The sequence below is a fragment of the Styela clava genome, chromosome 13 (assembly GCF_964204865.1).
Source record: "Styela clava chromosome 13, kaStyClav1.hap1.2, whole genome shotgun sequence".
In the NCBI taxonomy this organism is placed as follows: Eukaryota; Metazoa; Chordata; class Ascidiacea; order Stolidobranchia; family Styelidae; genus Styela; species Styela clava.
The window spans coordinates 18776264-18790954 of NC_135262.1; the positions used below are offsets into that span (position 1 = coordinate 18776264).

Here is a 14691-nt window from a genome sequence, read left to right on the forward strand (position 1 = left end):
TCATTGTTGGGCGGAAGAGTATAATCCATATGTTTGTCAGTTTTGGAAAGACGTGCCCTGGTATCATTTACATTCTTCATAACCTCTTTATACAGTGAACAAACAAATTCCTAAGCTTTATTTATTAATGTCTCGTAATCCTAAGTTTAGGATAGCCTATGATTTACGTATTTATCCCAGAGGAAACCGATAAGGCGTCCTAATTATATAGCAAACAACGGCCTAACGTCCGGTTACCGTCCATGTCGGGTCTGGGATTAGTTGACCAGAACCCACGCAGGGTAATGAGAGGTGCGGTGGCGAGCGTAATCCGAACGCTTAGCACAATGCGCCACACCGACGAGTCGAGTTTAGAGCTTTTGTAACAAAGCCCCGCACTAATGAAAAAATGTGGGATTTGGAAAAACCACCCCCGCCAACTTTTAAAACAAAAAAATGGGCAATTATCCAGTTTGGGAACGGGTTAGGAATGCTTTGAATTTTCAGTGTAATCAGTATTCCTTACCATAACTGCGAGGGATAACCACTAATTTCAAGCAATGGCGAGGTCTGGGCTTTGTATAAAAATTGCCTCAGTTTTTAATTATTTACAATAAATTTTATTTTTCAGAATACCGTTTACAGTTGTATTTATAACTTAACAATGAAAATCCTTATCTGTGGGTTTGCTAAAACCGGGACAAAAACACTTGACGAAGCTCTTCGCCAACTTGGGTACAGAGTTTCTGACTATTATCACTCCTGTTTTGTACTGGGAAAAGATTTTGGAAGGAAATGGAAATGCATTGGCGAACGATTTGAAAAGAATGTACCAACATTACGATGCGACTAGCGATCTTCCCATGGCACTTTACTGGAGAGAGTTCCTAGATGCATTTCCAGATTTGAAAGTAATTTGCATAATTTCATTTTATATATCAATCAGGACAATACTAGAATACCACTCAACTATTTTCGCGAATTGTGATTGAATTTGTGTTTCGGCTTTACTAATACGCTATTTTGAATCGAATAGTATAAATCGCCACCATCATGTTTTTCTCCACCAAAGGAAGAGATGAATAACTCAATTCTACTGGAGCCATATTTGTAAAATGCTATTCTGACCTATGGCTCTTTTTTCTAGTTAATTATCGATGTAACATGTTTTTTGTTGTGCAGGAACATTCATCGAGCTGTCTAAGTGATGGATTCTATGTTTTCAGTAATTTATGTATATATGTGGAGGACATTACAATAAAAAGTCACATATAATTACATATCTTTCAAGTATTCGAGATTAGAAATAAATCAGTAGGTATTCAAAAATTCCCAGTCCAACCTACTAATATGGTGAAAGAAGCACTATAAATTACCAATATTTTACCAAATGATTTCAAATATCCAATAACTTCAATATCGAATATAATTTATTCATCAAGACTAGTGAAACCTTACAAACCATAAGGCTTGCTTCAAATCATGAGCCTTATAGGCGGCGTCCGATAAATTGATCAGGAAGAGCTTTATGCTTTTGCCTGGACTCCAAGCTTTGGTGTTTTTGCTTAATATAAAAACGTGTCATTTGAGGTTTTCTCTGTACTAAATATAATAATCCAATCTGAGCAATTTATTGATACTACGCCTTATATAGTTCATCAAACATTATTACGCAATATATTATTTTTTTCTGCCTCTTTTCAGCTTATATTCATGGATCGAAACGAAGAGAAATGGCTGGAAAGTTGGAAAAATCAGATCAAGTGTGATAACGAAAACGGTGTCTCATTTATTTTGAAGGTTTTCTCGCCGACAGCGAGGCGTTACATAACATTTTTCGAAAAAGGTTAGAATTTGAAATAAAACAAACATGCCTGGATTTTTTCAAGCAAATATATATATATATATATATACAAAATAAATTTTGAAAAGTCTTCGATTCAAAGATATGCTCAAATACTAAACGACATGTAGTACTTTTTTGAAACTATAGAAGACCATAGAGGTCTTTCACTGATCACTTGACTCTTTTTTATCGCTTTCGTTGGGAAACTCAACAACGGCGCTTGTCGTTAATGAATTCGAATGAATCTGCTCAATAATACCGATAGACTATAATTGTATAATCTGAGAATGTACGCTGGCGTAATGATTAAAATGATATGTTAATGGACGATACCAGTACGGATATTTCCAAATTAGATGAATGTTTTGCTGCGGAACTACGGATTTTGTAAACAGATTGTCGAGATAAGGTACGGTATACGAATTGCAGTGGTAACGTACCTTACCCTGTGCGTGTCGTTAGCGACATCGGCAGGCCATCGGAACAATAAGTTATTTTACAATCCGTACCACTTAATCCTCCATAATTCATAAACTGGTGAAGCCTTAGCAAATTTAGTGGGGATGTTTTAACGAGTTTGCCGAGGAGGCCGACGAGACACACAGCGTTCAAACCGATAACCGGTCATTGCAGAACGCTGTCGTTATAACTCTGCAATATTGCTTAGGTAGGTGGTACATAGTGCTGGAATAATTTGGTATGCCGGTCGAGCTGGTGCAGATTTCAATATTTCACATCGGCTGTTATGCTTTTTCTTTTTGCTCATAAACTAATAGATTCAACTCAAACTGAACGGTATTATCATCAACGACGCGAGGCTAACGATAAAATCCGCGATAAATACTACATAATGATTCCATTACATTTTAACTCACGACGATTGCACCTGCATATTATTGCACCCTACATACTATTGTGCTGTCACCCTACATAATATATAAGAGCAATTTTCCAAGCTATAAATTGCCAGAAATGCAAAACTTTCCCGTTATGATCGAAACTAAGGAATGAAACAATTAATTACGATACAATTTTCTGTTAGATTTATTGTCATGACCGCCCGTCCTATCTACTAAACTATGTTGAAATATACCATAATTGTATAATATTTTCAATCAAAAACATCCTCGACGGCACTGCAAGTCGGCGCTAATTCAAATTTTTCCATGTCGGCTGTAATTTGCAGCAGTACAGACTTCGACTACAATAAAGCAGTGGTTCTCAAACAGTGGAGATTTACGGGGGTCGCCTAATTTCTGTCAAACATGCGCACGCAAGTGAATAAGATTTATAAGTTGGAAAGTGAAATTTGTTCTGGTTTGCAGGTACCGTAAAAGTTCCAACTTAGGATTTTTCAGCAATAATTCGACCATTTATTGTCCAAACGGCGCCAAAATTGCTCAATAACACTTTTATGTGGTAATTAACCTTTCCAGATGGTCGGCAGGTATCGGTATTAGTATATAAGTGTAATTGAGTGACAGTGTACAATCGCCAATAATATTTTCTTTTTCATAGCTTTTTTTATCATGCTACATCCCATCAGTGGACCCGCTAGTACGCGAATCGGATTTTTGGCTAGGCTAGGGAAAATTATGTTGGTTTGTTATTTTGTGCTAGTATAGTCGCTTGGTTTTCGAATATGCAAAACAAAGTTGCTTTATTTGGCGATTGGCTCTTAACTAGGCGTTTGACAAGTTTGGTATTGATTGCCAGGCGGTGTCTTGGCTGAGAAATTACACTTTGGGTTCGATCAGTTGCGAAAGAGCTTTGTTAATTCGCGCACGTGTCCGAATTCTACGAGTAGGCTACGTCTTTTGTCCACATCGCCTCCATATAAAAGTGAACATTTTCGTATTGCAATATTACGTATTTAGACGTTTCATACATAATTTCGAAGCGTTCCGAGCAGTCAAACACAAAACCGCAACAAGTTCTAACATAATGAAAGGCACCTAAAAGATATGATTTTGCACACGTTTTTCCATATTTTAATTTCATGCTTTATTTAATTTTCGACCTATTAATAAATGGAACAATCTGTAATATGTTAACATTGAACGGACACTGCTGGAATATGCTAAATAAGATTTCTAAATTTATGTATAATTAGAAGCAACCTTACTACTTGCGAAGTATCGATCGCTTCCTTACAATCTACCACATTTTATCAAGTCCGTCTTGTTTTCGCCAAAGAGCCGTTTTTATTCTGATCTAAGAGATTTTAACACCTTGGTTTTCATACGGTGTCATGTCTTTTCAAAACTTCTGATGTTTCCCCGTTTTCCCGGCGCAATGTCGGTTTGTTCGTATATTTTTCTTGGCCAATGTTCAACGTCCACTTGCAGTCGATATATAGACAATAAAATTGTTCTCATTGAGGCAATTGAAACTGATATATATATATACTGAATTTTGAAGTTGCTGAACGTTTCTAGTTGTGGGGTCACGAGTATTTGTAGGCTTTGATTTTATGAAAATTGGGGTCGCGAAAAAAATGTTTGGGAACCACTGCGATAAAGCACAAAATAATCGAAAAAAGTTTTCAATCAAAACGTGGACGGCGGCGCTGGGATGTGCGTGCAATATTCTTATAAACACTAATACGATAAACGGAAGTCGCGTTATTCGAATTGGACCCGGGTTGGCTTATAGTGCAATCAACTCACCCCTCTCATCAGTATCACACTGGCGCTTGTCCATGAAATCCCATGGGTAGGGAACATCACATCAACCTTTCTTGCCAGTTTCACATAATGTGAACCCTCAATGAACGGACTGAATGATAGATTATATGTTTTCAGTAATTTATGCGTCTGAAGGACCCATTACAATAAAAATTACACATCTTTCATATATTTTTAGATTCGATTAGAAAAATTATTCGGTTCGACTCTGAAATTATTAGGTATTAGAAATTATTAGGTATTAGAATTGTAAAAAAACAGATGCAAACGTTCAACCAAACTCAGAGAGATTTGAAAATAAATGGAAAGATCACTGACCGGATTAGAACTATGCCACAGGGGCATGGCGAGATATACGAATTTGGAAATAAAATCCACTCCGAGATAATCGAATTTTTCGATCGGCTTTCAGCCGTATCGAAGTCACTGCTTTATTATTATTTCATAATTCTGTAGTCGTCTTAGTTTATAAAATTTAGTTTTCAAAACTTCATTGTAAGCGGAAAAGAACATACATCAATGTAGCATCAATTTCCCGTGTGGCATACTGTGGTCAACATGCTGCGACTCCTTTTGGTGTATGCACCTTCGAAAAGAAAATCGTCGTGACAACACAAATCGTTAGATGTGACCAATTGGATTGCAATGTCAAATAGCCATATTGCATTGCCAATAGAACGGTATAGTCATACTAATTCACTTATAGCGAAATTAAATTTAAATCCGGTTTTATCATTAATTTTTATCACCGAAATGATAGTTTGTTCTTATGCATTAATTCGTAACCTGGCGGGTCACCGAACAAAATATGGTGGGTCACTCTGTGATCGGTGGGTCAGCGGTTCTCCATCTCTTGCCTAGGGAAATGATGCACGTACCGGTATCTTCAGCGTATAGGTTACCGTATTGGGCCGTGAGACAAGACGCCTAAAAATGAGTTTCGTAGCGCACATCCGGTAGCCCTAACTATATAAATTCTTCAGTTTTGTATGAAAATGATCATACTGAACAAATTAAAGCTTGCTCCCACTAACAAAAGTTGCTAATTTATATGGAAAAGTCAAGAAACTCAAATTAATACAGTATGTACATAACATAGTGAACAGAAATATTACAAACAGTCTTTTTTCAGTTTATGTGTTTGTGTATTTGAAACAAAGGCAATATTATTTATAGAAATAGGACTTTCGACACTAACAGATGTCTTAGAAAACACAAATAAATGATATTTAAAAAATTAACTTCAATATCTAATTCACTTTCTTCTGAATTGCTTTCGAAATCCTCATTTTCGAAAATCGACTTTTTCTCTACAAGTGTACTGTTTTTTGCATTCGATACGAAAACAAAATACTGTGCAATTTAGATTGTTTTTGGCACACGTGAATAAATTATTTTGATATTTTTCTTACACTTGCAGTTTGCCAACTCAAGAACAAATTTGGGGGCTGGAAATAGATCGATCAATTTACCAGCAAAATGCCATCATCAAGAAATCACTCACCCATGGCCAATAGGTGGGGGAATAATTGGCTTTGGTTCTAGGCAACAGTGATGAATTCCTGTCTGGTAATTTGCCCTCAGAACATGCTTCTTCAGTGAATCATTGTTGGGTGGAAGAGTATAATTCATATGTTTGCCAGTGTTAAAAAGACGTGCCCTGGTATCATTCACATTCTTCATATATCTCCATACAGTGAACAAACAAATTCCTAAGCTTTATTAATGTCTCGTTAACCTCAGTTTAGGAGAGCATATAATTTACGTATATTTATCCCGGCTATCCCGGGGGAGAGGAAACCGATAAGGCGTCCTAATCATATGGCGAACCACGGCCCAACGCCCGGTCACCGTTCATGTCGGGTATGGGATTAGTTGACCAGAACCCACGCAGGGTAATGAGAGGTGCGGTGGCGAGCGTAATCCGAACGCTTAGCACAACGCGCCACATCGCCGAGCCGAGTTTAGAGCTTTTGTAGCAAACCCCCGCACCAATGAAAAAATGTGGGATTTGGAAAAACCACCCCCGCCAACTTTCAAAAACAAAAAAATGGGCAATTATCCAGTTTTTGAACGGGTTAGGAATGCTTTGAATTTTCAGTGTAATCGGTATTCCTTTCCATAACTGCGAGGGATAACTAATTTCAAGCGATGGCGAGGCCTGGGCTTTGTATAAAAAATGCCTCAGTTTCTAATTATTTACAATATATTTAATTTTTAGAATACCTTTTACAGTTGTATTTATACCTTAACAATGAAAATCCTTATCTGTGGGTTCTCTAAAACCGGGACAAAAACACTTGACGAAGCTCTTCGCCAACTTGGGTACAGAGTTTCTGACTATTATCACTCCTGTTTTGTACTGGGAAAGGACTGGGAAAAGATTTTGGAAGGAAATGGAAATGCATTGGCGAACGATTTGAAAAGAATGTATCAACATTACGATGCGACTAGCGATCTTCCCATGGCACTTTACTGGAGAGAGTTCCTGGATGCATTTCCAGATTTGAAAGTAATTTGCATAATTTTATTTTATATATCAATCAGGACAATACTTGAATATCACTCAACTATTTTCGCGATTTGTGATTGAAATTATGTTTTGGCTTTACTAATACGTAGAGTGGTTATTTTGAATCGAATGGTGAAAAATCGTCGCCATCATGTTTTTCTCCACCAAAGGAAGAGATGAATCACTCAATTCTATTGGAGCCATATTTGTAAAATGCTATTCTGACATATGGCTCTCTTGTCTAGTTAGTTATCGATGTAACATGTTTTTTTTTTTTGTGCAGGAACACTCATCGAACTTTCTAAGTGATGGATTCTATGTTTTCAGTAATTTATGTATGTGGAGGACATTACAATAAAAAGTCACATATAATTACATATCTTTCAAGTATTCGAGATTCGAAATAAATCATTAGGTATTCAAAAATTCCCAGTCCACCCTACTGATATGGTGAAAGAAGCACTATAAATTATTTCGACCAAATGATTTCAAATGTCCAATAACTTCAATATCGAATATAATTTATTCATCAAGACTGTAGTGAAACCTTACAAACCATAAGGCGTGCTTCAAATCATGAGCCTTATAGGTGGCGTCCGATAAATTGATCAGGAAGAGCTTTATGCTTTTGCCTGGACTCCAAGCTTTTACTGGTGTTTTTGCTTAATATAAAAACGTGTCATTTGAGATTCTCTCTGTACTAAATATAATAATCCAATCTGAGCAATTTATTGATACTACGCCTTATATAGTTCATCAAACATTATTACGCAATATATTATTTTTTTCTGCCTCTTTTCAGCTTATATTCATGGATCGAAACGAAGAGAAATGGCTGGAAAGTTGGAAAAATCAGATCAAGTGTGATAACGAAAACGGTGTCTCATTTATTTTGAAGGTTTTCTCGCCGACAGCGAGGCGTTACATAACATTTTTCGAAAAAGGTTAGAATTTGAAATAAAACAAACATGTCTGGATTTTTTCAAGCAAATATATATATATATATACAAAATAAATTTTGTAAAGTCTTCGATTCAAAGATATGCTCAAATACTAAACGACATGTAGTACTTATTGATACTATAGAAGACCATAGAGGACTTTCACTGATCACTTGACTTTTTTTTATCGCTTTCGTTGGGAAACTCGACAACGGCGCTTGTCGTTAATGAATTCGAATGAATCTGCTCAATAATACCGATAGACTATAATTGTATAATCTGAGAATGTACGCTGGCGTAACGATTAAAATGATATGTTAATGGACGATACCAGTACGGATATTTCCAAATTAGATGAATGTTTTGCTGCGGAACTACGGATTTTGTAAACAGATTGTCGAGATACGGTACGGTATACGAATTGCAGTGGTAACGTGCCTTACCCTGTGCGTGTCGTTAGCGACATCGGCAGGCCATCGGAATAATAAGTTTTTTTACAATCCGTACCACTTATTCCTCCATAATTCATAAACTGGTGAAGCCTTAGCAAATTTAGTGGGGATGTTTTAACAAGTTTGCCGAGGAGGCCGACGAGACACACAGCGTTCAAATCGATAACCGGTCATTGCAGAACGCTGTCGCTATAACTCTGCGCAATATTTCTTAGGTAGGTGGTACATAGTGCTGGAATACTTTGGTATGCCGGTCGAGCTGGCGCAGATTTCAATATTTCACATCGGCTGTTATGCTTTTATTTTTGCTCATAAATTAATAGATCCAACTCAAACTGAACGGTATTATCATCAACGACGCGAGGCTAACGATAAAATCCGCGATAAATACTACATAATGATTCCATTACATTTTACCCCACGACGATTGCACCTGCATATTTTTGCACCCTACATACTATTAGGCTGTCACCCTACATAATATATAAGAGCAATTTTCTAAGCTATAAATTGCCAGAAATGCAAAACTTTCTCGTTATGATCGAAACTAAAAAATGAAACAATTAATTACGATACAATTTTCTGTTAGATTTAATGTCATGACCGCCCGTCCTATCTACTAAACTATGTTGAAATATACTATAATTGTAAAATATTTTCAATCAAAAACATCCTCGACGGCACTGCAAGTCGGCGCTAATTCAAATTTTTCCATGTCGGCTGTAATTTGCAGCAGTACAGACTTCGATTACAATAAAGCAGTGGTTCTCAAACAGTGGAGATTTTCGGGGGTCGCCTAATTTCTGTCAAACATGCGCACGCAAGTGAATAAGATTTATAAGTTGGAAAGTGAAATTTGTTCTGGTTGGCAGGTACCGTAAAATTTGCAACTTAGGATTTTTCAGCAATAATTCGACCATTTATTGTCCAAACGGCGCCAAAATTGCTCAATAACACTTTTATGTGGTAATTAACCTTTCCAGATGGTCGGCAGGTATCGGTATTAGTATATAAGTGTAATTTAGTGACAGTGTACGAGCGCCAATAATATTTTCTTTTTCATAGTTTTTTTTATCATGCTACATGATGTACATCCCATCAGTGGACCCGCTAGTACGCGAATCGGATTTTTGGCCAGACTAGGGAAAATTATGTTGGTTTGTTATTTTGTGCTAGTATAGTCGCTTGGTTATCGAATATGCAAAACAAAGTTGCTTTATTTGGCGATTGGCTCTTAACTAGGCGTTTGACAAGTTTGGTATTGATTGCCAGGCGGTGTCTTGGCTGAGAAATTACACTTTGGGTTCGATCAGTTGCGAAAGCGCTTTGTTAATTCGCGCACGTGTCCGAATTCTACGAGTAGGCTACGTCTTTTGTCCACATCCCCTCCATATAAAAGTGAACATTTTCGTATTGCAATATTACGTATTTAGACGTTTCATACATAATTTCGAAGCGTTCCGAGCAGTCAAACACAAAACCGCAACAAGTTCTAACATAATGAAAGGCACCTAAAAGATATGATTTTGCACACGTTTTTCCATATTTTAATTTCATGCTTTATTTCATTTTCAACTTATTAATTAATGGAACAATCTGTAATATGTTAACATTGAACGGACACTGCTGGAATATGCTAAATAAGATTTCTAAATTTATGTATAATTAGAAGCAACCTTACTACTTGCGAAGTATCGATCGCTTCCTTACAATCTACCACATTTTATCAAGTCCGTCTTGTTTTCGCCAAAGAGCCGTTTTTATTCTGATCTAAGAGATTTTAACACCTTGGTTTTCATACGATGTCATGTGTTTTCAAATCTTCTGATGTTTCCCCGTTTTCCCGGCGCAATGTCGGTTTGTTCGTATATTTTTCTTGGCCAATGTTCAACGTCCACTTGCAGTCGATATATAGACAATAAAATTGTTCTCATTGAGGCAATTGAAACTGATATATATATACTGAATTTTGAAGTTGCTGAACGTTTCTAGTTGTGGGGTCACGAGTATTTGTAGGCTTTGATTTTATGAAAATTGGGGTCGCGAAAAAAATGTTTGGGAACCACTGCGATAAAGCACAAAATAATCGAAAAAAGTTTTCAATCAAAACGTGGACGGGGGCGCTGGGATGTGCGTGCAATATTCTTATAAACACTAATACGATAAACGGAAGTCGCGTTATTCGAATTGGACCCGGGTTGGCTTATAGTGCAATCAACTCACCCCTCTCATCAGTATCACACTGGCGCTTGTCCATGAAATCCCATGGGTAGGGAACATCACATTAACCTTACTTGCCAGTTTCACATAATGTGAACCCTCAATGAACGGACTGAATGATAGATTATATGTTTTCAGTAATTTATGCGTCTGAAGGACCCATTACAATAAAAATTACACATCTTTCAAATATTCGAGTTTCGATTAGAAAAATTATTCGGTTCGACTCTGAAATTATTAGGTATTAGAAATTGCCGAGACCTAATGGTGACATGACGTAAATTTCAAGTATTAAGATATCACGTTGATCCGTCAAAAAAATCAACTTGGTTGGATTTTCTCTCGCCAAATAAACAATACTGGATGGTTGACGACGAACGAATACTGGAGACTTTCAGGAATCACAACCAAGATATTCTTCAGGTATAAACAGCCCATTTGGTAGTTTACTTCGTTTCCATGACCTGTACACAGGGGAAGGCAATGAGGTCAGTCACCCAGAGTAGCCCACTGTCGGGGGCAGAGGATCTAAGCTGTAAGCGTTATTACATCTGTTTTTCTCCGTGCGTTTTTATTTAAGTGAAAGCAGACAGACATTACATTTATAGTCATGGTGGGCCAGCAATGGGTGACTGCTCTTTCCCGCCGCCAATGAGCTTTCCTGTGTGATTTGGCGCAATAATACAAACATTTTACACTTACTTGACCTTTAGTTTATTCATTTTCATCTATAAAAGCATCTTTAATTTGTTATCTCCCGAATTATTTTTGAAGTTAGTTATAAGGGGCATCATTATCAGAAACTGGGCAGCAGAAAAGTTTGCAAGCTCTTCTGGATGTTTTTAGTTCAATTTCATACTTATCTTGTTGCACAAATTTTCAGAATGCACCCAAGGATAGACTTCTCATCTTCAATTTGAAAGACGGATGGCATCCTTTATGCAAATTCTTGGGTCATGATGAACCAGCTGTGCCGTTTCCACACAGGAATAAAAGGGGAAACATTTCGGAACATGTGGCTACAACGGATCCCAATTTCCATTCAATGTATACTGAAATGTATATCTCAATAACAGCAGTATTTTTAGCAGTTTCAGCAGCATTGCTGCTATTTTTTAGGTAAAAACTAAATAGAACAACTAATATTAGTACAATTATGGCATTGGAGATAGTATAGCGAAAGGCAAAGCAAAAATGAATGAAGATCACCGGTATTCTTTTCAGACTTTGATTTTGTGAAAATGGAGATTTCCCAAAAATCCGTTTGTGTTGTTCTTTTGATATTACAGTTTGTATTTTATGTAAGCAATTAATACAAACTCATTTTTAATATCTTTTTAGTGACCAAAAAAGGATTTTTTTTTCAATTTCAAAAAATCGTCTAAAGGCGATTTCACAAATAGGCCCCCATATGTAATACTAACTAAGGCTGGGCATTTCGAATCGAATAGTAAATTATTCAAATCGGCCCAGAGCAGAATTTTGAATCGCCGCCATCTTGTTTTTTTTCCAACAATGTTCGAGGTGAATTTCCCCATTTTTTTATTGAAACCATATTTTTTCAACGCAATTCTGACATATAAACTATTTTCTGTAGTGATTTATTGATAAAAACGTGTTTTTATAGTGTGTGAACGCTCAGTAATCTGTCTGAGTGATGTATTCTATGTTTTCAATGATTCATTTGTTGACAGGACCAATTACAATAAAAAAAGTCGCATACAATTACTTATCTCTCATTGACTTCCAAGTTTTCGAGAGTTTATTTGAAAAAAGTATTCGATTAGATTCTGAAATCATCGGGTATTCGAAAATGCCTAACCCTAGTAGTAACTAGTAACACATCTTTCACTTATTGTACTGTGATTAGTGTTTATAATTCAATTATGCCATGATAATGTACCAAAAAGGCGAATTTTGAATGCACCATTGACATCAATATTGGTAGGGCTAGTTGTTGGATCCCAGTTAGAGTGTCACCGCCGAAGATCTTCATAGTTGAGAAAAAAACTCAATGAATTCCGACACTTCCAACATCAGTTTGATGGGCAGTTCCAAGTGCAGAAGAATGTCAAAGTATTTCCAAATTATATTTGAAACAACATGAGTGTTTTCGACAAATAAAAATACCACTGAATACTGACTAATACTCATATATACTGCATGTTATCTGATGTAATACAGTCTTGCAGACTTTCTACTCTTAATCTCGATAAATCGCACAGTCTGAAATGCCCTAGCCTACAACTTGATACATGATTTATCACCTCCCAATCGCTTTCTTTCAACCCCTGCATAACTTATCATTGCTGCCTAGGTTCCTGTTGACATTATGAATTCAGAGAAAATGACATCAGTAAAATTGGTTACTTTCTCCTCTTTCTCACAAACGTTCATTGCACAAACGGTCATTATTTTCTGAATCAAATATGCTGTTGAAGCGAACTAACTTCTTTCTAACAAGAAAAAGACTTTCAATTATGTTGATGTTTAATCCATAACAAAGCAATGTTAACGACAAGCGAACAGAAAACAGAATGACAAGTTATCGTAAGAAAAGCACGTAAGTAATCATGCGTGACAAAAACATAAACAAAACAATTGTGACTCATAACGGCTATTAGTTAAGTAGTTCGCCACACTATCCCCCCCCCCCCCCCCCCCCAGACGGAATGAGTTATAAAAATCTAGTGGGTTTACGAGTTTTTCTACCAAATTTGGTCCTGTAATAATAACCGGTTGTAGGTTCGGATGAACGATCGTCTGTAGAACGCTGATTGTTCGTTGTGTGCGTATTCTTTTCTCAAAAGTATGCTTTTGAGGTCGGGGTCACCATTTGAAGCGAACTAACTTCTTTCTAACAAGAAAAAGACTTTCAATTATGTTGATGTTTAATCCATAACAAAGCAATGTTAACGACAAGCAAACAGAAAACAGAATGACAAGTTATCGTAAGAAAAGCACGTAAGTAATCATGCGTGACAAAAACATAAACAAAACAATTGTGACTCATAACGGCTATTAGTTAAGTGGTTCGCCACACTGTACCTTATATTGCAGTATAAGTCCGCTGAATACTCGAGAATCGTCCCTAAATCAATCATGAACCCTCCATACAAGCATGAAAAACCGTATCGTTGTTTGGGGAATACTGGTATCTTTCTAGACCTAGCCTTCCTTGAAAGTACCGCACCTTACCTATTTAACAACGTTATGTGAGCTAGTGCTAAACTAAAATTGCTATTCATGGTAAGAATCTACAAGTGTTTAATAGACGATGGAAAGTTTATCCAACTCAACGCAAGACCGCGCAGTACAAACAGAGATTCATCCGACCGCCTGCAGCTGGTCAAATTTTAATTGTTACGTCATGCAGAAATCTGCGTTCATTGGCCAATGTTGTCGGAAAAGCAGAAAATATAGGACAGTTGTTAGCACATATATCTTGTAGTAAGAGCGTCTTTTTCGTAAAAAGTGCAACTTTTGGAAATGGAACAAGATATTATCTATTACTAAACTTCTATAAAAAATTTTAAAATTATTTCAAAGTAGTTCCCTTATGTGCACTACGAAACTGAAAGCTAAACCACCTCAACTCGAGGCCTACATGATTGAGAATGGTATGGAATATTCACAATTAATTGCACATATATTCGTTGCTTCAAATGGCATGCAATATATATAGGGCAAGGAGGACCCGTTCTAAATACAAAAATGATTATGCATCTAAATTCACATTTGCGCGTGTATATTTGCGTTGCATACTTTTCTTGAGTTTTTTTGAGGTCTGGCAACACTAACCGATCTTTGCCAGCCCTTAATCAAAAAAGACTATTTATGGGGTAACAACAGTTCATTTTCGAAAAGATACGTCAATTTTCTTCACTAAATCAGAATACCTTCCCCATTATTCAACCACCTTTGCTTTTGCGTGATTGCTTTCACTTCATTTTGTGTGAATTAATAATTAGGCAATTAGGGTATACAAGAAGCGATTTGGCAACAGTATAAGTTATGCGATTGTTGATAAACATACATTGTGACGTCAGAGACA

General features: G+C 36.6%; 1 protein-coding gene across 1 annotated transcript; it reads left to right on the forward strand.

The window, feature by feature from the left end:
• Positions 1-760: 760 nt before the first annotated feature.
• LOC120332969 (uncharacterized) lies at positions 761-11934 on the forward strand. Its single transcript, XM_078119636.1, has 7 exons — positions 761-890; positions 1684-1825; positions 5933-6029; positions 6734-7024; positions 7827-7968; positions 10927-11060; positions 11521-11934. The coding sequence occupies exons 4-7, from the start codon at positions 6767-6769 to the stop codon at positions 11758-11760; spliced, it is 774 nt and encodes a 257-aa protein (XP_077975762.1). The 5' UTR covers positions 761-890; positions 1684-1825; positions 5933-6029; positions 6734-6766; the 3' UTR covers positions 11761-11934.
• The last annotated feature ends 2757 nt before the right edge of the window (positions 11935-14691 follow it).